The following is a 24,908-nucleotide window of genomic DNA, read 5'->3' on the forward strand; positions in this document are numbered from 1 at the left end:
TCTTAGAATGTGATTTGAAATATACAGATGTGATGTTAAATCGTGCTTCAGTTAACACGAAAGTTTCTCCCATCCAGTAACTGATTAGGAAATGTGCAGGAGTGAGGGTTGTTAAAACTAATTGGAAAGGTTATGAAACTTACTTTGTAGTAGTAAGTGAGGGATTTTATTTTGTTGTAGACTGCATTAACTTATTTCAAAGCTTCATTTAGTTTTATGGTGTGCAATAGCACATGTAGGTGGTAGGGAATGTAACTATTCTGAATACCAACTTTATCAGTAGGTTGTACTTTTTATTGTAACACAATAATACATTAATGCTTTTATATAATGGTTGTGTTGACGTTTATGGTTATATTTTTGTGTCCCTTAGCAGTATTCTTTTTGTGTCCTCTATCGATATGTCAGATGACGATTCAAGGGCCAGCTCTAGCTCCACTTCCTCCTCTTCTAGCCAGCACATCGAGAAAGACAGTCATGTCAAAGGCAAGAAAGTAAAGTAAAGTCGGCCAATTATGAAGAACCTAGTTAGAAATATACCAATGCAGACCACCTGGGTGAGGTGTGATTGTGGCACTGTAGGTTGCTTGTCAGTCAATATGATACTGCATATGACTTAGGGCACTTTGCCGAGAAAACTTGGACTCTCCTTTCTGCAGTTAATTAATGAGACCTGGAACCAGTGCCCTTCAACTGCAGATCAGTACAACCAATATATGCATGATGTCACACTGAAATCTGCATACCTGTCCGTCACTGGCCTCTTCCACACCCCTTTCCCCAGTCAAGCATTATGGACATGCCCATTTCTGCGCACAGCTGGGTGCGAGGTACTTCACTAATAGATTGTGGGGCCGGCCTCCCAAGAAAGCTTAAGTCATCATTTAGGAAGTACTGAGTTACACTAAAATAACTTTTTACATTCAAAAAATTTCCCTGTAAGCCTGCGATTACTGCTGACTGAGCCAAATGGCACTGATCTAAAAATGTAGTAGCACAGCATAAGTAGTGATTTCACTTATACAAGCCTCAAGCCAGCCCATGGCCAGATGTCGTGGCAAGAATCCATTGAACGGTTATGGGTTAAGATGATATTTTCTTACTCTAGTTCTGAGCAGTTAGTCTCTTTGCTTCAACGTTTGGCCCATATGTTGTTAGTTTTAAATGTTTTGAATAAGCTAGACCATAATTAAACACCCGTGCCATGGTTTATTGCTATACTATAGAATAACATTTATCAGTAGAATTTCAGTGCTCAAGACCATTGCTTTATTCAGGCATTGGTCTTATGCACAATGAAATTATCATTTAGATCATTCCATTCAGAGGAGACATGGTTATGAATAACATTAGACAATTAACTAATCCTGTCTATTTCCATATTAAGCTAGGTCTGTATTATAATACTTTGTGACATTCTTCTTAGGAAAGTATGGAGATAATATCCCTTTCATGAGTGTGATCTAGATGAAAAGTATCTTACACAGAGTTTAAATTGCATGTGTTTACGAGTTATGATGAATGATCCAAGAAAGGTACTTTATCTCTTGTCACTATTAAAAACTACAGAAAAACTAAGAAGAATTCTAAGCAGTATTGTTTCATCAGGTGCCACATAATGCATTAGAAGTGCATACTCCAAATCAATAAAATAGTATTTAGTGGCTCACTGCTGTACCTCTAAATCTAATCTATAAATCATGTTTACAGTTATACTTGAGTTGGTACACTCAGAACTTTTTCTTTTTGGCACGTGTTTGACAGACCACGCTGTTTTGTAACAGTTTTCAAGTATAACAAAACATAACTTTGGTCATAGTTGCACAGTTGCCAAAACTGAAATAACCTTTCTGTTTGTTTGTATAGCTTCTATGATGAACTGTTGGCTCTTGGCATCTTAAAACCACTAACGGCTGCAGTGGATGGAATGATAGTTAGTGATCCAAGATCCCAAAACTTTGTTACACCTCTGGGAATGTCTTCTATTGTCAAACATTATCTGCAAGAGTCAGGTAATATCTCCTAGCTGTGGATAGCTTGTGTTCAGATTGCTTTCTTTTTTCCTTGTTTATTCATATATGTAATTTTTAGTGTTTGAGTTTTTTTTTGTATTCTGCTTCTCAGCAGGACCTAAATTGATGGCTCCTCTACTTTCACCCGGATGGCCCACTTCTTCCATGATGGCAGGAGCTGGGCATTTTCTGGGCTAGGCAAGAACCCTATGACCCATTTGTTTCTTCCATGGAAGCACTATTATCTTATCCATTATCCTAGTAATGAGAGTTGAGCAGTAGGGAGCAGACCAGCTTTCTGGTCCTGCACTATAATCTATTCTCCCCATCCAGAGCACCCCCTCCTCTGGCAGCTTTCCAAGTTCCACTGCATGCTGCCATCACAGGGAGCATGCCTCTGTTCTCTGTATTCTCTGATCCATATATTTGCACAATGGCAGTGTGTAATCCTTAGGCCTGTGCTGTGGGTGAAACACCTAGTATTTCCACAAAAAATGTCACCCATTTGGTGAGACAGCATTACTTCCTCTTGGATGGGTTAACCAATAGCAGCAGCTGCTCACTCCTATCCTCCCTAGTCATCCCTTACATGTACTGAGCCACTAGTCAATTAAAGTGCCTGTGCCATAGTCGGGGCTTTATATCTCCATGCCACACATTTGGCTTGTCTGCATATTTTGATGGATTAGTGTTCCAGAAATATTTTGCTTGTCCTGTATAGCAGTGACTCATTTGTCACCCGCTTCTCTGTTTTATTTATTTATTTTTGTTACCTGCTTCTTTTGTATTTTTTGTTCTATATATGATTACAAATTGCATAATAATGATTAACATTTGTCTCCTTTATTATTGTACTGCATGGCAAACTCCCTTTCTTATCCGTAACATGTACCAAAGTCTCATCACTTTTACACATCATAAATGAAGTAGCACATTTTGTTCCAAGCTGTTGTACAGTTTGTGCTGTTGAACTAATAGTCTCTCTCTGTCTTTTGTTGCTGCATGATAATAATTTTAGGCTTTATTTAGGTCTGTCAGCCCATATTTTTAAAATGTCTACCAAAATCATAGAAAAAACAGTCTTTCATTATCAAGGCTGAATGCAAAGCTGCAGCCCAGAAGGTTTTAAGAATGTGGCATGGGATACTGCAAAAGAGTTTTCAGAGTAGGAATATCAAACACTCCTATGGGTTGTAGCATGCACTGAAAAAAATAATGCACACTATATTCAGCAACTAGTCTTAAGAAGTATCTGTACTGTGAAATATTGTGTAGATTGACAAAGCTGCAAGTTATGGTCACCGTGATAATCACACTAATGGCAAATGGGAGACCAGACACAAAGTTTTGAAATGAGATTTGTAATCTCCACATGATAGCTTCTTTTGTGGTCTATAAAATAGCAATTAACTGTAACTAAAAAGAGACAATTCTTGCATTCATTAGGCTTTATGAAGAAATATCTTTCTTGAGTTGCAGTCCAAACCAGTGAAAACTGTCTATGACTGAATGTTCAGGGAAGTGAATACAGACTGATGAGTGTTGATCACGAGTTTTTCTGGGCAGAGCAGAGGTTTCAACACAACTACTGTTGTTTTAATGTCTGCCTTGTGAAGTGTATCACTATGACTGCACAATTCCACCCTAAAGTTTGTTTTCTTGTTTTCATGGTCAGTATACAAAATTACTTGCATTTATATAACTGTACCATGAGTGTAAGATTTCATGAGACAGATCCCCACCAATGGCATGTTGAATTACAGCCCAGAATAGAGACAGTTGCAATGTTAATAGATAATAATGTAAATGTTAATGTTTTATTAGATTTTGGCTTACAGTTTGCATTTTCATGTTTAATTTATGAAGTATTACAGCACAGTTGGCCAGTTTTGTCTAGAAGGCTGTCGTTTAGAGTCATTATATAAAACAAACTTTATTATCATAGAAGCATCTTTAAGAGCCATATGGTAGTTTAGTTTAGGGTTTGTGCTGCTTATATATTTACCACAGATCCATGCAGTGGTTATGGAAGAACATTAAATTTTAATGTACAACTACAGGCATTTTGTTGTCCAAAAAAGAAGATAGGGAGGTAATTAAGAAAAAGAAAATAAATATTCTTGATTAAGAGATTGATACCAATCTGCTGAAAAAAGTTTGTATTCTGAATCTAAATTCAAAAATCCAAAGCCAGATGTGTTAATGTGCTTGCAAAACTGAGCTCACTACACTAAAATACAACAAGTTAAACAGAACATACCACAGCATACCTCTCAACTGTCCAGATTTTTGCCTCAAAATTGCAGTCTGTTCCTCATAAAACTTGGATTTATGGCAAATTACTGTGATGATCTGAGGAATGAAATTAGTAAATAATGTCAGGTTATACCTCATACCATGCTTTTCGGCCCCAAAACTTGGACCGAACCACAAAAGGAGGGGAGTATCAATATTCGTCAAAGATACCCACACCTCCAGGTTGGTGGCACAGCACGAAGCATCAGAGACTATCCATGTGCAACTAACAGTAGGTAAAACTGCCTTCCAGTTTATAGCCTGCTACAGACCACCCTCCCAAACCCAGGAACCCCACTTGGCCTTCCTGAGAACACTGGAAAATATGAAGGTCTCTCCAAACACCATTATATTGGGCAACTTCAACTACCCAAACATAGACTGGGAGCATTACTCTAGCTCCAACACCCTAGCCCAAAGATTCCTAGAATTTATAAACTCAGATGCTATGGAACAACTTGTTACCACTCCCACAAGAGGGGAAAACATACTGGATCTGATCATGACCCACATGGGGATTCTATGCTCCAGACCAGAAGTGTATCCATCACTGGTAAGATCAGACCATAAACTAATCTCACTGGATATTCACATCCTGACCCCACCCCCTGCCCAGAAAACCACAGTGAAAAACATCTCTAAAGCAAATTTCACACTCCTCAAAACCGAGGTGGAATCCTTCAAACCTCCTGGGCCTGTGGAAAATACGGCCCAGACCGCAGAATCCTTTATAAACGCATTCTATGAACACCTTCAGGAATGCATGGATCATGCAATCCCAAATAAAACCAAGACCCAATCCTCCAAAAGCAGACGTCCTGTCTGGTATACCCCAGCCCTAAACAAACTATACAATAGAAGGAGGAAGCTACTACATGATACAGCAAAATCCCAAAAAGGGAAGGCATCTCTGATCAGTATTAGCAAAAAACTACGGGCACTCATAAAATCATCTAAGGCCAGCTTCGAGAGAAAAATTGCACAGGACACTAAGGATAATCACAAGGCTTTCTTAAGTTATGTTAGGAACCTGCGTGGGAATTCCCAGATATGCTCAGAATTAGTCCAAAATGACAGAAAATACACCGAAGCCACAAACATTTCCAACATCCTAGCTGACAGGTTCAGCGTAAACTTCTCCCCCCATTCCTCACCAAAAGGGCGAATGTCTATCCCAGCAGAGTGCTGCCCGCCTGACATCTCAGGTGCTCAGGTAAGAGCCGCCCTCTCCAAAACAAAAAACACAGCATCAATGGGACCAGACGGTGTCCCGGGCTGCGTCCTACATGAACTCCAAGAAGAGCTAAACCCAAACATAAAACTACTGTTCAATCTCAGCCTTACTGCAGGATATGTACCCAAAGAGTGGCGTACAGCAACAGTGGTCCCTCTCCACAAAGGTGGTGCCTCAACGGATCCTGGAAACTATCGCCCCATAAGCCTGACTAGCCTGGTCTGCAAAGCTATGGATAGGATCATCATGGACCTCATAAATAAAGATATTGGGGACCTACAGACACTGGACCCTACCCAGTTTGGCTTTGTTAAGGGCAGATCCTACCTCTTAAACCTAGTCGATTTCTTTGAAACAGTCACCAAGGCCATTGACGAGGGGAAGGTGGTCCACACAGCCTACCTGGACCTCGCAAAAGCCTTCGATACAATACCCCACTTGGGCATTATAAATAAGCTCACCAGATTAGGTTGGGGGGGTGACATAAAACCAGGTTTAAATGAAGTAGTCAATTTGAAGTGTTTTTTACAATTAATGTAGTCCCTATTATGTTTATTTTTTACAATATGGGACAAAAACTTTTAAAGTTCATTAAGTGTGTATATATATATGTATATATATATATATATATATATATATATATATATATATATACACACATATATATATATATATATATATATATATACACATGCGCATTCATATACATATAGATGTGTATAGAAGTTACAAATTTGTGTATTATAATTTTTAGCATTGCCATTTTAAATGTTAATTGATTTGTAACATGTGACTGTAATAAGTGATAAAAAGATGTTTGTTGGGGTAGATGATCATTCTGATGAAGTTCACGATCATTAAAGTGGATGAAAGCTAATGACAAAGTGTTTTGTGCTTTTCTGACGTTAAGCGATTTGGTAGCATTGTTTTTGTCTTTAAGACTACTTTCCTGTGGTTATCTAGTTCAACGCGGCTAGGCTGTTACATTGAGGGTTATGCAATCAAAACTTGAGCCACAAAGCATTATAGAAAATGAAGTTTATATCACATTGGATCACCCATTATAAACAGTTCAAAAATAGATTTGAGAAAACCAGATATAGTAGCCCATGAAAAGAAGACAAACATAGCATTGATCATTTAAAAAATGCTCATCCAGTGATTACAGTGCTTTACATACAGAGAGACACAAAGTCATAAAATACCAGGAAATGCAGGCAGAAATGAGGTCACAGTGGAAGAAAGACACCCAGACAGTTCCAATAGTAGTAGGAGGAATGGGGCTCATAAAAAAGAATTTACAATCATAGTTAGATATGTTACCGATACATGTAACTCCATATGAATTACAGAAAGAGTCAGTTATGGGCAAATTGCAGGTGCTGCAAATAACACTTTTGGCTAACATCTAAGAATGAAACAATACTATGTTCATCAACTTTAATCATACTTTGACTTAGGAATGAGGTCCATTCCCGTCATGATATTAGGAACCCAAAAGGCTTGGAAAAATGAAATGGAGAGAAACAATTTTTTATCAACCAGAGAAGTAGCGGACCATAATTAATAAAGAGTTGAAGGAATTTATTTGGTAGGGGGGAGGACAAGAGTTAAATGGGTAAGGTATTTCTTCCAATAGAATAAATTGGTTTAGGACTACTGGATTTGTAGGGATACTTTAGAACAAGAACACAAGCAAAAGGATACAAATCAAAGTGGAAAGGCATGATGATGAAATGGGAACGGAGATTCAAGAAATAAGTGGAGAAAAGGATTCTGAATGCAGACCCTTAAGGACAATAACTATACAGAATATTATATTTATAAAGTAACAGAAAGTATTCTAATAACTAGTCCAGCACATGAATGCTGAAATGAGATTTTACCAATAGAGATAACTACCAAGTAGGGGCAGAGAAAATAGGCAAGGTAGAGCTGAAATTTAGAGGTAAAAATTAGCAAAGGAATCAAAATATTGAGAACAAATAACTACAGAGGATAAGGTACTAGAATAGGATGAGGATAAGTGGAAATTTGGGCTAAAACTTAGAGACTGCCTTCAGTACCAGGAATTGTTAGCAGAATATAGGCAAATAGAAAGGGAATAGTGAAAGATCAGCTCTAGTTGAAGTTTTAGTGGCGTCTACAATACTAACTGATGTTAAAAAAGGACAGTTAGTATGGCATATAGACTATTGCATAGTTATTATAAGAATCAATTAGAAGAGGTTAGTAAATATTGGGAAGTGTGAATGGAAAAGCAGTATATTATGGAATAGTGGAAATATGTCTGAATGGGTCCCAGTTATAAAACAAAGTGCAGAATGTTTACTTTTGTTTGCATTAAAATATTTGCATAGGTATTTTACAGCCCAGTCAGACTCCAGATAATTTTACCTCATGTAGATAGCAATTGCTGGAAGTATGATAGGAAAGAGAGAAGTAATTGGAAACATGCATTTGGGAATGTAATAAGGTGACAGATTTTAAAAAAGTACTTTGTCAGCCTAGACATAGTGAGGCCTTGCTAAGTTTAATGATATATGCTGCCAAACATAGCAATTACTAGAAACTGGAAATTAAAATTTAAACCAGATCTAACTGATGTGTTGAATATTGTAAAGGAGATAATAAATTGGATGTGGAACATTTAGCAAGCAAGCAAGAATGGATGCATCATTATCCATTTCCTCATTTTTGTTTCTTTGCAACTATCATAGCAGTAAGGACCTAGAGAGTCATCAGGCTGGTACTTTTAAATGAAATGCTGCCCCATGTTGGCTTGTAAGAGTGATGACAAGCTGTAGTCTCAACAATTTAGAACATGGTCCTTACATAGCCCTTAATTTCTACCAGCAACTACAGAGAAGGCATTTTAAAACTTGCACAGTCTGGAACAGTAAAAAAATCAGTTTTGTATTACATATGCATGTTACTAATAATGTCTAACTGCAAAAGCTTTGTGGGTAATGGTTCAGTCCCTTCCCCCATATCACCAGCACTAGTGCCAAAATTCATTCTGTTCTGCACTAATTTAATTCTTATCTAATACTTTGTTGTCGGGTTTCTTAAATTTCATCCTACATTTTATAATCATGTGACATGGCTATGGAAAGCTTATAAGCAAGTGAAATGTTCCTTTTTCCTAACTAGCAGGTAGTCTGCGATTTCTGTTAGTATACAACGCTGCTGCCTTAAAGAGTTTACAAAAAGGGCATATTTTGTTACCAGCTATCTGGACTACTCTGATCTCTTGATGAGAGTGTAATGCTGCCACTCGGAAGGCATGTTCAAATTTATTCTCATTTATTATTTATATCTGTTCACTGAGGTCATAAACTGATTGATAGTAATCAATTTCAGGCTCATCAAAGGTGATTTCACAAATAAAAAATGTCAAAATGTACATTATAATAAGTAGAGTAGTTTGTACAATCTTTCCATTATTGTCTAATTCAACCTTCAGTAATTCTGAGAGAGGAGAGGAGAAGTGGGATAGTGATATGGACAATGTGTTAGGTGATATGGCCCATCTTGAGGCAGGAGCAAGGCTTGGATAAAGTGTTTTTTTTTTTTGGCTTCTAAATTTGGAGTACATGGTGATTCCCTTTAGGTTGATATCAAGACCTTGCTAAAGAGTAGGTGCCCAGGAGGAGAATGCATGTGCACTGTTCTAGAATTTGGTTCTAGGGATAACAATAACTAGTGTGGTTTGTGATTACTGTCTCAGGTTGCATAAGGAGTTTTTCTAATGAAAATTAGTTAAGCTGAAGTTTCATTACCAGGCAATCCTTAGTAGTACAGCAATAGGCTGTCTGCAGTGAATGAGATGCTGAGATTTGATGTCAGTTTCAGGTTGAAAAGAACTTTCTTTTGAGCTGCCAAACACAATCCTCAATTGTTAGAAAACAGGAAAAGTGGTATCTTTAAGAATCTGGATTTTAATTTGCATGGGTGAGAAAAAGATTTTGAATAGTGCTGAACAGTGTTAGGTTGGGTTTGCTACTGGCCTGGGGCATTTGTCACTGATTTTTTTTCTTTTTTGTCTTTGCACTTTATTTATGAAGTAAAATATTTAGAGTTATGTCTTCATAGAGCCACTTTGATAGTTTCATTTAAACTAATATAGCAGTCATTTAATTATTTCTGTCATCATTTATGGATGCCCTCAACCACCTTCATCTTGCCAATTTATATCTACCATTTTGAAATGTACTCAGTGATCCCCTCTAATGGGGAGGTCCCGCAGGTCCTTCCACTCCAGATCCACTGTTGAAGATTTGAAATAAATAATTGAAATAAACTTGGGTAGAAGCCTGATAATCACATAGCTGTTAAACAGCTGAAGTAGAGCCAGAAGTTTTTATCTCAGCTGTTTGCTGTCTTCAGTTGATTCCTTTGTCTTTGGTCTCTTCTTCTTTTTGGAAGACTGCTGCAGGTGATTATCTGTAGTAAGTTATGGTTAAGGCTGCTTGCCACAGCTCCTGAAAGTTGAGTTCTTTATTGACTTATACTGTGTGCTAATACCGTTGATTAGTTAAATGGATATGAGAAGCTGACTGCGGCAATGATACAAGAAACACAATCAATACTTAATACCACTTGACTTAATATTCTTTTTATTACTGGTGATTCATTAGTTTTAGAACCTGTTTTGAAAAACTCATAGTATTCTGCTACCTTATGACTTTTTGGTCCTAAACTTTGGAAAATCCATCTTCTTTTCATCTTTAGGTTGAGGAAGAGCCAGTTTAGGAAACTATCTGGGGCACCAGATGACACCAGGTACCGCACTGGCATGGCTCTCTACAGACAAGAAAACAGTGTATTGTTTATTTCATTTCTACTGATAAAGAGCCAGAATGCACATCAGACATGTCAAATCTATATCAGGTACATGCAGGAGTTTTTGCAGTTCAGGAGTTAACTGAAAAATGACTCGTATACCCAGTGTGAAGTAACTCACACTTATTTAGCATTTGTCTTAAAGGCATGCCGTATTATTCACAGTTCAAGTTCTGACTGAAAATTTCCATTTTACTGAAGATTATCCTCCCATTAATGCAGATACTATGTAGTTACAGTAATCACTTACTAGCTGCAACTCTAATTAATTGTGAGGTATGCACATACTTAACAATAACACCTATATGCTAGATTGGTTTCTTTGGCGAGATGGCCACACTTTGAAAATTTACAGTCACTGGGTATCTTGGAACAATCATTGGCCTGGCAATCAACCACTCAGAATATCAACTTTGACAAATTAACCTTGAGATAGTTATCTTCTTCTTCTTTTTTCAGCTTTTCCTGGTTAGGGGTCACCACAGTGGATCACCAGTTTACATTTATTCCTTTCCTCTGCATCTTGCTCTGTCACATCAACCACATGCATGTCCTCTCTCACCACATCCATAAACCTTATCTTAGGCCTTCCTCATTTCCTCTTACCTGGCAGCTTCATCCTTAGCATCCTTTTCCCAATATACCCAGAATCCCTCCTCAGCACAAGTCCAAACCAACGCAATCTCGCCTGTCTGGCTTTGTCTCCAAACTGTCCAACCTGGGCTGACCCTCTAATATACTTATTCCTAATCCTGTCTACCCTCATCACACCCAATGCAAATCCTAACATCTTCAGCTCTGACTCCTGCCTTTTTGTCAATGCCAATGTCTCCAACCCATATAACATAGCTGGTCTCACTACCCTCTTGTAGACCTTCCTTTTCACTCTTACTGGTACTCATCTGTCACAAATCACTCCTGACACTCTTCTTCACCCACTCCACCCTACCTGTACTCTCTTCTTCAACTCTCTTCCACACTCGCTATTACTCTGAACTGTTGATCCCAAGTATTTAAACTCATCCACCTTCGCCACCTCTACTCCCTGCATCCTCACCATTCCTCTATCCTCCCTCTCATTCACACACATATATTCTGTCTTAGTCCAGCTGACCTTCATTCCTCTCCTCTCTAGAGCATATCTCCACCTCTCCAGGGTCTTCTCAACCTGTTCCCTACTCTCACTACATATCATAATGTCATCTGCAAACATCATACTACACGGGGACTCCTGTTTGATCTCATCTGTCAACCTGTCTATCACCAGTGCAAATAAGATAAATAAATAACCTTGAGATAGTTATAGTAATCTCAAGTTGTCTGGACTGGACTCAGGACTGAACATAGTAACTTAAGTTCCTGCAGCTGTGTCCAATACGTCCCTTTCTGAACCCTAATATATTTCCAATGTTTCTTGACATGACAGAAATTCTTACAATTTTTCATGATGTTCTGTGTTCCTTGGGCAAATGTATGTTTTCTCTTGTGACATATATAATCAAGGATGATTAAAATGACCAGTTATATTACCTTACTTTGTGATTTTGTGACTAACCTTGATTCATGAAAAATTCTCTTTCCCCTTCTAATTAAGTGAAATGATCTCTGATAGAGTTCTCTTAAAACAGCTATTGTATTAGTTGTCTGCCCTAAGACAGTTTGTGTTCTGACTGCCTTCTGTCAAGAACACATAGTGGAAATGATGTGGGAAAATTGCACTATAATCTTCTACCCATGAGAAGTTGTTTTGATAGCTGGTGTATAGATTGCATATATGTATTTCTATATCTGAGTTATGACCAATTACAGACGGACTGTGCACAATATTTATACTTCTTTAGAATGTCCTAGACTGTCTGACTCATACTATCCAAACTACCCATTTGACTGAGATTATGGTGCACTTGATGTAATAATGACACATTTCATTTCTCTGCAAATTTTTGGAATTCCTGATTAACAGACTGCGTTCTTTTCTCTGAAATGTAGTGTATCCCTTGAAAATTTATAACTCTCATTGATTTTAGTTTTGAAGTCTCTTTCAGATGCACTGCATCAGGATGCTTTGAACAGAAATCCTAACAAAACAAAAAGTGAATATTCTTGTACAGAAGTATACGAGTTCCAAACTTCAGCCATGACAATGCAGGGATTTCCTGTCATGCAAGTTCCTTATCTATCTTTTTTTGAACATTTTATAGATTGCACAGTATTAAACCAGTCATTCTATCTACACAGACATGTGGCTGCTACATGACATTGTTTGTGCTTTCCTTGCATTTTGTCATATCCAAGTGTGATTAGTTTTGCCAGTATTTAGTAATGTTACTACCTAGGAATAAAGTATTGATCCCTATTCACATGATAACTCATTTCCAAATGAAAAATGTGTGTTCATGTGAGAATATAAATACTTGATTCCATCTGGCCATACTGTTTTAATGATGTCTCATAGTAAGTCATGTAACTTTAAGTTATTATATAAGCTTTCAGCATTTGTAGCTTTTATATTGTAATTAGTAACTGTGACACAATCCTTAATTTTCCAGCTCATTCTGTAAGAGAACCTCTTTGCATTCATTTAAGCATACTTTGTTGAGAGTGTATACAATGAAAATAAGCTACCCTGATTTGGACTGTACAAGCAGGTCATACTTTTTCATTATCAATTACTTTTTTACAGTATGCAGAAGTTAATGCAAAGACTTCTTAATGATACTTTGCAGTCAGATTCCACTGCAATACTCTTACCATAAATGAAATTATGTAACTTTTCTGAATAAGGACCACTGTTACAGGTTCTTTCTTAATCTATGTACAAGCTTGTCCAACCATCTCTCAGTACCCAATATGCATAGGCAGTATAGCTGTCATCTTGTAATAACTGTTTCTAGGCCTTGCTGACTTGAATCAACTTGTAAGTGCATGGGTAATGTCACATCATAGTATTTTAGAGTTGATGTTATGATTTCTAGACTCTTCCGGCACTTGTAATACTTCTCTTGATTTGTTCACACCATATTGCATCATGGTCTAACAGCTTTCTTAATGGCAATGTGATCTGTGACAAATCAGGATTATTATTAATCATATACATTATCATTCCCAAGAATCACACTAGAGATGATTTGTCCATATGTCTTGCATACTGACAGTGGCTATAACCTTCTCAACACCTGGCAGAAGATTTTTTTCTGTGTGAAAGCTTCCCATATTATTCAAAGAAGTAACATATATCTGGCTTTATCAAGTCACAAACATTTAGACCTCAATCTGTCAATCTGTCCAGCAACTTCATTACTAGTCTATCATATTCTTGTTTTTCTAGCACCCTTGACTAGAATGTCAGCATTTACCAGTCCATCTTTGTATCTCAGATGTGTTTGCTACTACCCTCTGAAACACTTAAGGTGCTGACATGACCACAACAAAATGGCTTTAAGAATTTATAGCTACCAAATAGTATACTGAAGATAAACATTTTAGAACTGGCTTCATCCAACTTAATCTTTCAAAACACTTGGTTTTGAAAATAATGTGGAATTAAACATAGTTACCATTACCACTTTGGTAGTTTAAAATGTATGATGCTCCATCTGGAGTTATTTGTTAAAGTCTTGTGGATCAGTCCCTATTTTGAACTTGTTCTGCTTCTTGACAGTTACCATACTATTAACCCACTGTAATAGTTTAGTCTGTTTGATTGACTGTGATGCCTAAAACTGTGTATGCTTTAGCTTTTGTGCAATTCTATCCTCAAGTGAAATTGCTTTTCTGTATTAGGCATGAATCATAGCAATTATCGTAGGTGATATCTTTATATGGTACTCACTTGGCATATATCCTACATCTCCAAACAAATCATCATGCCTCTTCAGGACATCATTCAGATTCTGGCAAACAGTTTTAGTACTCAGTAACTTATGGTACAGTACTTGCAGAAAAGTAATGTGTAAACATTTTATATAGTTCTGCATTTTCAATCCATCATTGTACTGTCTTTTTACTACATTAGCTTTGGCATTGATCAGCCTTTCAAAATGGGTGTCTCTCTGATGATTCTGCACATTCTGTCACACATTCTGATAGCTGTTTGTTACTTACTGCCTCATAGAATGCCTCTGTATGTCTTCAGTATCAACAGACTGCTCCCTCTCACTGTAATCTGCTGCCTTATGACAAAGCCCAGCAGAAAGTCCTTTGCTTTTTCATCTCTATTGCATTGTCTCTTTTTCAGTCCCAGTGCAACCCAAGCTTCTCTGCCTGAGATATACAGATTTATTAGCTGAGTTTATAATATTACTTTCTGGAAAAACAGCTTAAGTCTGTACTTTTATAAAGTTCATTGAACAAAATCTTTCTATAGCATAATTTAAATTAAGTATTTGATGTTCTTTAAGGAAATCATTATGCAATTAACACTTCTCCCTGTTGCCAAATAACAAGTGCAGCCCATTGGCACCATACCCAAAGTTACAGTTATTTAAACCTTTTCATGGCATTGTACTGTATCATATTTAAGAATGTAATAAATTGATGCTGTCACTCATGCTTTAGCTCTGCAGTTCTCAAACTGGGGAGATATGTCTAATACTGAAAAGCTCAAATCTGACACTGTACTTGAATGGAACTCATTAAAGTATTTGACCAGTGTGCTCCTTGTGTAATTATTTTGAATGTCCCTCAGATACTATAAAATTCTAAGGAGGCTCACTCTTAAGAGTTTGCTCAATATACCATTTCAGTGGCTCAGAACAGCACTTTAACCAGTATATTACTACAGTATATTTACATGGAAAACTTCCATTTGAATTGAGGCATGACTTATTCACTATCCACTAAGGAGATATCATCATATAGCTTACAGGATGAAGATCTAAAGCAAGGAGAAGTTAATTTTCTCCATATCTTCTCTTATTACTTAAAAGAAGTGTATAGTCATATACATGCTCTAAATTTCTGAAAGTTGCTTTTAATTTCATGGGAATCACTTTATACAAAATGTCTTCAAAGCTAATAAAGCACATTTTGTATGTACAGGATAATGGCTGTGTGTGTGTGTGTGTGTGTGTGTGTGTGTGTGTGTGTGTGTGTGTGTGTGTGTGTGTGTGTGTGTGTGTGTGTGTGTGTGTGTGTGTGTGTGTGTGTGTGTGTCTATTGATCTATATATGTACAGTTAACTGGAACTGTGTGTACAAAGTAATATTTGAATAGTTTTTAAACTTTACATAGTATGTATTGCTGACATTATTATGCTTTGTCAAGCTTTGACATTACAAGTAATGTGTAAACATTTTATATAGTTCTGCATTTTCAATCCATCATTGTACTGTCTTTTTACTACATTAGCTTTGGCATTGATCAGCCTTTCAAAATGGGTGTCTCTCTGATGATTCTGCACATTCTGTCACACATTCTGATAGCTGTTTGTTACTTACTGCCTCATAGAATGCCTCTGTATGTCTTCAGTATCAACAGACTGCTCCCTCTCACTGTAATCTGCTGCCTTATGACAAAGCCCAGCAGAAAGTCCTTTGCTTTTTCATCTCTATTGCATTGTCTCTTTTTCAGTCCCAGTGCAACCCAAGCTTCTCTGCCTGAGATATACAGATTTATTAGCTGAGTTTATAATATTACTTTCTGGAAAAACAGCTTAAGTCTGTACTTTTATAAAGTTCATTGAACAAAATCTTTCTATAGCATAATTTAAATTAAGTATTTGATGTTCTTTAAGGAAATCATTATGCAATTAACACTTCTCCCTGTTGCCAAATAACAAGTGCAGCCCATTGGCACCATACCCAAAGTTACAGTTATTTAAACCTTTTCATGGCATTGTACTGTATCATATTTAAGAATGTAATAAATTGATGCTGTCACTCATGCTTTAGCTCTGCAGTTCTCAAACTGGGGAGATATGTCTAATACTGAAAAGCTCAGATCTGACACTGTACTTGAATGGAACTCATTAAAGTATTTGACCAGTGTGCTCCTTGTGTAATTATTTTGAATGTCCCTCAGATACTATAAAATTCTAAGGAGGCTCACTCTTAAGAGTTTGCTCAATTTACCATTTCAGTGGCTCAGAACAGCACTTTAACCAGTATATTACTACAGTATATTTACATGGAAAACTTCCATTTGAATTGAGGCATGACTTATTCACTATCCACTAAGGAGATATCATCATATAGCTTACAGGATGAAGATCTAAAGCAAGGAGAAGTTAATTTTCTCCATATCTTCTCTTATTACTTAAAAGAAGTGTATAGTCATATACATGCTCTAAATTTCTGAAAGTTGCTTTTAATTTCATGGGAATCACTTTATACAAAATGTCTTCAAAGCTAATTAAGCACATTTTGTATGTACAGGATAATGGCTGTGTGTGTGTGTGTGCACGCGCGCGCGTGTGTGTGTGTGTGTGTGTCTATTGATCTATATATGTACAGTTAACTGGAACTGTGTGTACAAAAATCAAAATTCACTTATGTCTTTTGAGACTCTTCTTCCATGTAAGACATTTTAACTTACATAACTTTTTTTCCATTTTTCTGTTTTAAATTTTCAGAAATATTGTTGGAGAAAGTTTATAACAATGTCTAAGTGGATATTATTTTTAAAGATATTATAGATAAGATTTTCTCCAGTTTTAAATAGTAATTTAATCTCAGGAAAAAAATAATAAAACCAAAGATAATTATGCTTTATTCTTTCTTGTGTGGTAGAGTGTACATTAATGGGCAATAAAATAGATAGTGAAGTCAAACTAGAAAAGTATTATGGGAAACTAAGATCTGGGAAGAATATTGGGACTTGTTCTTATATTTTTTGATGAGAAATAGCAATTTAAATATTTTGACAACAGAAATTATAAAAACGTTATTAAAAGAACAAAGAGGAATTTGTCCATGTTGGTTTTGTAAGGTTTGTAGGTTTATTAATCCAGTATTATGCATTTAACTAGCAAATTTAGATATAAATTTACAGTAAGTTTTCCTTGTAATTCAACGAAGGCAGTTGTTTTTCAGTTGACTGCACTTTCTGATATGTATTTTATATTGGAAAACAAATTGAAGCTTGCTGTAAGAATTATAGAATATATTTATGATTTAAAATATAAGCTAGTAACCAATGCTTTATATAAGCATACTTTATATTGTAAAACCCTTTCAAAATGTATTCTGTATAACTGATGCAGAGAATTGGTATGGCAAATAGGGTTATTACTAATACAGAAGAGAATACAAATTTCTTCATGTAAAATGAGGTATTAAATATAAAGTGCTTATTAAGATTAAAAGGAAAAGCTGTTTTTTGATTGGCTGGAAGTAAACAAGGGGAGGCTTTTTGGTTTTGTGTTTATATGATATGAAATAGCAGATATGTTTGTTCTGAAAAAGTCTTAATTAACCAATGACAAATATGTTAAACAGTATTATTCTGGCCTTGTGTTTTTCTTCTTGTTTTTTTGCTTTATATAAATATATTTATAACTTAATGTTAAACTAAAAATACTTATGTATAAACTCAAAATTTAACATTTTTGAAAGTAAGCTGTTTGTTTTTTCATGTGATAAAAATGTTTTACAGTCTGGTGTCCCACAGACAAAGGTACTGATGCATGCAGACTTGCCTTATCTAGTGTGGCATATTTGAATATGGAAAATGTCTGTATTTCTTAAGTAAAAGAAAAGGCAAAGCTTGTACCTTTTTTTTGACTGCATCCTATTAAAAGGGAAATACTTATCTATAACCTTTTACATAAAAAAAAAACTTTGGGTTTGGATAGTTAATTTATGTAGTGTAGGCATTGTATAAAATATAGTACTTTTGAGGGATCTAAATGAAGGTATGTCTTCTGAGGATAAAACCAGATGAATAAGCCAAATGTAACCTTAATTTAATGCATTCATCTAAACAATCCTAAACTTCTTCAGAATGAAACCTACTGAACACTACATGATATTTACATACTAGAAGAGTCACATGAGAGCTAGTAAGAAAATCCCATGATCCAGTACATTTAAAGAGGCAGTGAATAAATGCACAAATATTATACTACACAATGATAAAAGCACATTTAAACAAAGTAAATTGTTAAAACAAACGTTTTGTTGTCATAAAATAGCAGTTCTCATTTTAATAGACTTCTGATGGAAATTGAGTAACTTAATCCTGGAAACGCTGTAACATTAAATTTAATCTGTCAAAAGAGTTCACATGCCTCTAAATGAGTTTTCCAGTCACCACCCCTTGTGGACTTTACTACCTTTTCCAAGATAACATAACGATCAATGTTCAATGTGACAGAAACTCCGGGGTTCAACAGAGACCATAAAGAAGCTTGCTACCTATCAATGAACTCCACAGACCTTGTCACCAAACCATTTGTTTAAATCAGCCTTGAAGTAATCAAGTTTAGAGGCCTTTCTAATCTCTAGTGTTAAGTCATTCCATAGTCTACCAGCCCTTTGAAAATATTGCTTCCCTTGGTTTGTATTATTAACTTATTTGTTCAACAAAATGTATTATTCAATAATGTTGCTTTATATATCCATACCAGCTATAGTTAACATAGCAGCATCATTCATGAATTTGTACACAATTGTTAGGTGACCTCGGACTAACTTGTACTGTATTTAGTATGGGGACCATTGCTCCAACTGGTTCCTATAGTTTATATGTTTAAATCTGTCTATCTGTTACAACTTTATATTGGTGCAAGTAATCAAAATAATTAAAAAAAGAAAAAGTGATGCAGATATAGCCTGTCTGGAGTCATAAGTTATATGACAAAGTTTCACAGAAAATAACATTAATGTTATAAATAGGTTGAAAGAAAATGTTCCTACTTGTATACAATTCAAGGAAAAAAATATTTCAGGTGAAATATGATGAAGTATAATATACAGAAGGGAATAAAAATACTTTGTGTAAAATGTCTCAAGCAAATTAAGTTGAAAATAACAGAAAATTGCAATGACAGTAATATCAGTATTACTGTTTCAGAAATAATGGAGAGGCATCACTTGGGTTAAATTGACATTGCAGTGCAGAATGTTTATGAGAAAATGAAGTTTAAGTGTGAGCTGTTATAATAAGAAAATGCAACACTAGTAAGCACTGTTGTTTTGTGACAACACATCTGTGGGTATAGTTTCTGTGTAAGTAATCCTTCAGCCTTGACTTGAAGGGTTTCCTTTCAGACGTGGATTTTGTGGTATGTAGCAGTTTTTCCCCCATAGCTTGTTTACAAATATAAAAAATCCGAGATTACAGAATTTGTTTTGTATTTTGGTATGCTTCCCTCACCAATTCTTAAGCTCACAAGAGAAGTTTCTTCACAAAATGGTGTCAGTGAGAGCTGAGCATTTAGGAAAACATAAGAACTTGTGAATAAATGATCAATGAAATATGGGCAGATAATAGTAACATTCTAACCAGTGGAGATTCCTCAGTTACAAATAGTGATGTGTTTACCATGCCTACTAGAAGCAATTTTTGAGAGTCTGATGTAACTTTAAGTTTGTGTTGAGCAGTAGCCAAGAATTCATTTAGGAGATGGGATGAGTATATATGTTCAGAGATGAGACCTCTATTGACAGTGCGAGTTTATCAGGTCAGCTAGGAATATCTTTGGCCTTTTAGAGCTTGTCCAGTTTTTTTGTTAGTTATATAACTGGTATTTTATATGATGATCAACCTTTAGTTGGTTATCTTGAATGAATCCTAAGTTTTTTTTTCTACAGGCAGCATCTTCAGTAAGAGTTGAATTCTGGGAAGTAATAGTAAACTGAGACTTGAATAATCAGAGATGGATACATTGGGAGAATAGCAAAGAGAATTAATATATATATATTTTTTTTCATGAGAACAACATTGATTTGGTCTTTTTTCATGCAGTTGATGTTGTCCAAAAAAGGCATTAAATATAGTGTGTTAAAGCTTTAACAAGGAGCATTGGCTCCCTGACAGCACACCAGTTTTGCACCCTCTGCCATCTCTTTTTGATCATTTAATGACAACTTGTAAACTGTCAAACATTTTTAGAGTACAAAAAGAAAAATCTAGCAAAGGTAGACTTTCCACTGTGTGATACCTGTCCATAAATAGTCTTAAAAGTAAAAGTAAAATAAAACGTCATAGACAATTCAGTATTGCCATTTAGCTGAACACCTGATATTCTTAAAGGGTAATTTGCATATATCCCATGTTGCCTCTGATACAAGAGGTTTAAGGTATCACACAGTGGAAAGTCTAGCTTTGCTAGATTTTTCTTTTTGTGTTTTTTAACCAATTGGTTTTCTAGTGTAACCTTATTGCTCATTTTTAAAGAATTGTTTGACAGTCTACAGCCGTCATTAATTAGCCTCAGTTGTGATTGCTTACTGACAACTTGTACACTGTAAATTTTTTTTTTACTGTTTGACATTCCATACTAGTTGATGCCCTGGGCTAGTTGCCTCATTTTTCTCACCATTGTTATGGCATTGGTGTGGGGTCTGCTCTCAGGGCAGTTGCCTCCTCCTTCTCACCATTGTTATGTCATTGGTGTGGGGTTTGCTTCCAGGGCAGTTGTACCTCATTCTTCTCACTATTCTTATGGCATTGGTGTGCGGTATGCTCCCAGGGCAGTTGCTTCATTCTTCTCACCATTGTTATGGCGTTGGTGTGGAGTCTGCTCTCAGGGCAGTTGCCTCATTATTCTTACTATTGTTATGGCAGTGGTGTGGAATCTGCTCCCAGGGCAGTTGCCTCATTCTTCTCACCATTGTTATGGCATTGGTGTGGGTCTACTTCCAAACTCAAACCTGGAGAGACAAAAACAGACAAAAGGAATGTAACATATACACTGGAAGAAGGTGAGGGCGGGAGAGAGGAGCATGATAGAAACATCTAACTACCTCAGGCAAAATAAAAGAGACAAAGAGAACAGCATATTTCAAAGAGCAAGACCAGGAAGTCAAAACAGTGCATTTTGTGGATATGAGGACTAATCAAAGGCAAAATGAGGTAAATAATACTTTTTTATCTTTTCAGAGCTGTTAGTGAATGAACTATGACTGTCTTGCAGAAGCTGTTGAATAAAAAAAATATATTACAGAGGTCAAAAAAGCATGTTCTGTACTCTACTACCTGACAGTTATTCTTTAGCTGTTAGTGGTACATATAGGTGAGAAAGGGGAAATAAGAAATAAGCGACAAACTGGATAAAGATAACCTTAGATGCAGCTAGGAGACTCAAAAGTTTATTGTTTAAGCGCTTTCATCAGAATGTATCACAGACTTCTTCAGAAACAATGAACAAGTAAAATCACACTGTTTAAATATCCCTCATACACAAACACATGACCAGGTTAACCAATCAAAGCTTGACAAAGCATAATAATGTCAGCAATACATACTATGCAAAGTTTAAAAACTATTCAAATAATCACACAATAAAAATCATATTGCTATGTAGACTAAGAATGCAGTTTCAAAACACTGGAAACAGACACGTTCTCATTTAGGCCAGGGTAGTTATAGGCATTTAGCCTAATCTGCCACTTAAGTTCTCTTAATTCAATGAGTTCATTCCATGGCCCCCCTCTTGTATTTTTTCTAACTATATCCAAACCAAGAAAACCAAAACAGTGTTCAGGGTGGTCTAACGCATGCTTGGCCAGGGCGATTTTAAGATTCCCTTTTAATATCCAAGACATGTTCATATATTCTTTCTTTACACTGAGGGACACTGAGAAAATTGATCCAAATAAATAATTCCCACAGAGTTACAGTTACAACATGACCACATGTTTCCCACTAGTAGGAAGTTTGGGACATATAAATGTGGATTTTGTAGACAATGTCCTTTTTATTAAGGTACAGGATGTAATTAGTGTGAACAAAATGCAAATCCACACCAAGTTTATTTGTAACTGTAACTCTGTGGGAATTATTTATTTGGCTCAATGTTCTCAGTGTCCCTGTTTTTACACTGGGAAAACCCAAAGAAAATTTAGAGAAAGAATATATGAACATGTCTTGGATATTAAAAGGGAATCTTAAAATCGCCCTGGCCGTGGTGTAACCAGTACTGTTGCATGGTACAGAAACCTGAGCAGTAAAGGCAGAGCAGTCGAGGAAGCCAGAAGTGATGGAGATGAAGTGCCTGAGATGAGTGGCGGAATGCATACTGGGAGAGAGATAAAGAAGTAAGGACATAAGAACAGAAGCCAAAGTAGGTCCAATTGCAGAAAAGGTCAAAGAGAACAGATTACGGTGGTTTGGGCACATGTGCAGAAAAGCAGAAGACAATCTGGTGAAGAAGATTTGGGACAGACAAGAAGAAAATAAGAGGAAATGAGGGCATCCACCCAAGAGGTGGATGGATTGTGTGAGAGAAGACTTGTGACAGATGGGCATAAGTGTCAAAGAAGGTAGGAGAGTGGCACTGACTAGACAGCTGGCGACAGTTGATACAACACCCCAACCACATGTAGAAAATGGGGAGAAAAGGGGTTAACGATGATGACAATGATGATAGGAGGCAGTAGCCATAAGCAAAATCCATGGGAAAAAAGCTGCAGCCCACCCCTGGCAAAGCAGGCAGGTCTCTTAATGACCTCTTCCCAGGCAGACCTTTTCTTAAATTTCCATCAGTAATGAATGTAAGGGTACCAGTCTTTTATCTTATTTCTTCCATATACATTTTGCAATTCCTTTTCAGTTTTTCTTGTACAGCACCTGGGTCCATTTGCTTATTCATAACATTCAAGACAATAGTTTTCTTTGTAAATGCTATATCTGCTTATAAAAGTTGTAATCTATACTGTCGTTTCCTGGCACACAAGAGTCTCTCATAATATGCAGAGCAGTATCCAATTCTTCTACAGTTAATCTGCTTTTTAATAAAATCTTGGCAGATATATACCAAGTCTGTTGTGTCTTTATATTTTCTTTTTTGTATAATGATGTCACATGATGTTTTACCGACACCATAACCTGATTTTGAGAGCACATTACTTTTCCGTGACTGCGGTGGTGGTGCTGCGGTAGCGTTGTCACCTCACAGTAAGACGTTGTCCCGTTCGATTCTTAGCTAGAGCATCTTCTGTGTGGAGGCATATGTGAATGGGGCGTGCCTTCGTTGAAGGTTGTGCTTCAGGGCTGGTAACCCGGTACGTAAAAATCCACTACCAAACATTAGCAGACCGGGGTTCCGCTGTGGCGACCCCTAACCGGGAAAAGCCGAAAAGCACAAACAATTGCTTTTCCATGATCTAATTAAATTACTGTCATAAGACACTCCTCATGTTTACAGTGCTTACCCAGAAAAGGCAACAGTTCTTCTTCACATCTGTTAATCAAATATTGTTACATAACCTAAAGATTTCCTTTTTCTTCTGTTGAACTCATAAATATTTCATTCTGATTTCAAAGCTTCCAAATAATTTGATTCTAAAAGTGCAAGTATAATCCTTTACTAATTTATCATGTGATAGTCATATACATAAATGCCATTGATGATCCATTTCCAAATCAACAATTTAATTTTTTTTCTTTAAGTGCACACTACCACACAGTGCAGTAATCATGGAAAAGACATTTAGTTGAATGGTTTTTCGTCAGTTGCTTCCTTTTCAGTTCCAGAAAATTTAATGTTAATGTTTTCAAGCCATTCCAGTTCTAATATTATTATTCTGGATTCCAGACATTTTACATATATGATCATAGGATCACAGGATCATAGGAGATTACTCGGATATCCACCCGGAGGTAATTTTAAACCTAGCTGTTTCACCCCAATGTAATAACATAGAAATGCTAGTCAATACCCAAGACTGCATATAGTAATGACTGCCTATGTCCAGGAGGGTCGTGGGCTCTATCCCAGTAAGAATTTGCAGTGCTCCATCCACTTGTCCAGGCTCCTCTTGAACAGTGTCATAGACGTGCTCTGTTTCACATTAATTTGGTAGCCTGTTCCAAAGATGCAGCAGTTGCTGGGATATAAATCTGTCCCTCCAGCATGTCCTATTTAGGTCCCCAGAATGGGTAGCCCTAGTCCTGTTTGACTTACGGATATGCAGCAAGTTCCTTTGTGTTGGGTCTTGGATTACTCTGTAGGCCAGGCGTAAGTCTTCCCTAAGAAGTATAGATTACTATTTAAACATAGGAATAGCTTGATGGTCAGTAAAATAGCAGATTCTCCTTCCATATAGTTCCTGTGAGACATATGAAAACAAAATAGTAATCATTTTTTGTTTTATAAGTACCTCAGAAATATGTAAACAATCTCATGTCTGTAGCAGCTTCTCACCTTTGAATAATTCCTCACATTTCTTAACATCTTTGAGAATCCTGCCTTACTTTCAGTTTAAGATTGCAGTACAAATCTCTTACTATGATGCCTAAATTAACCAGTATGTAGAGTTGTATTGTAGTAACAAACTCTACCTTCGCACTTACAGATGCATATGTGTACAAAATTATTACACAAAATGGTATGTCATAAATTCTAATATCTAAAATGA

At 36.3% G+C, this 24,908-nt stretch overlaps 1 protein-coding gene across 2 annotated transcripts in view; it reads left to right on the top strand.

Moving 5' to 3' along the window:
* The window catches only part of RNLS (renalase, FAD dependent amine oxidase), a 1,470,556-nt gene that overhangs the window by 335,108 nt on the left and 1,110,540 nt on the right, over nt 1-24,908 (top strand). For both annotated transcript variants that reach the window (XM_044056304.1, XM_044056303.1), the window contains exon 3: nt 1,867-2,012. In XM_044056304.1, the coding sequence (XP_043912239.1) occupies nt 1,867-2,012 (146 nt within the window). The remainder of the gene's footprint in view (nt 1-1,866; nt 2,013-24,908) is intronic.

Source organism: Protopterus annectens, chromosome 14.part0, assembly GCF_019279795.1.
Source record: "Protopterus annectens isolate FY-2018-M chromosome 14.part0, PAN1.0, whole genome shotgun sequence".
NCBI lineage: Eukaryota > Metazoa > Chordata > Ceratodontiformes > Protopteridae > Protopterus > Protopterus annectens.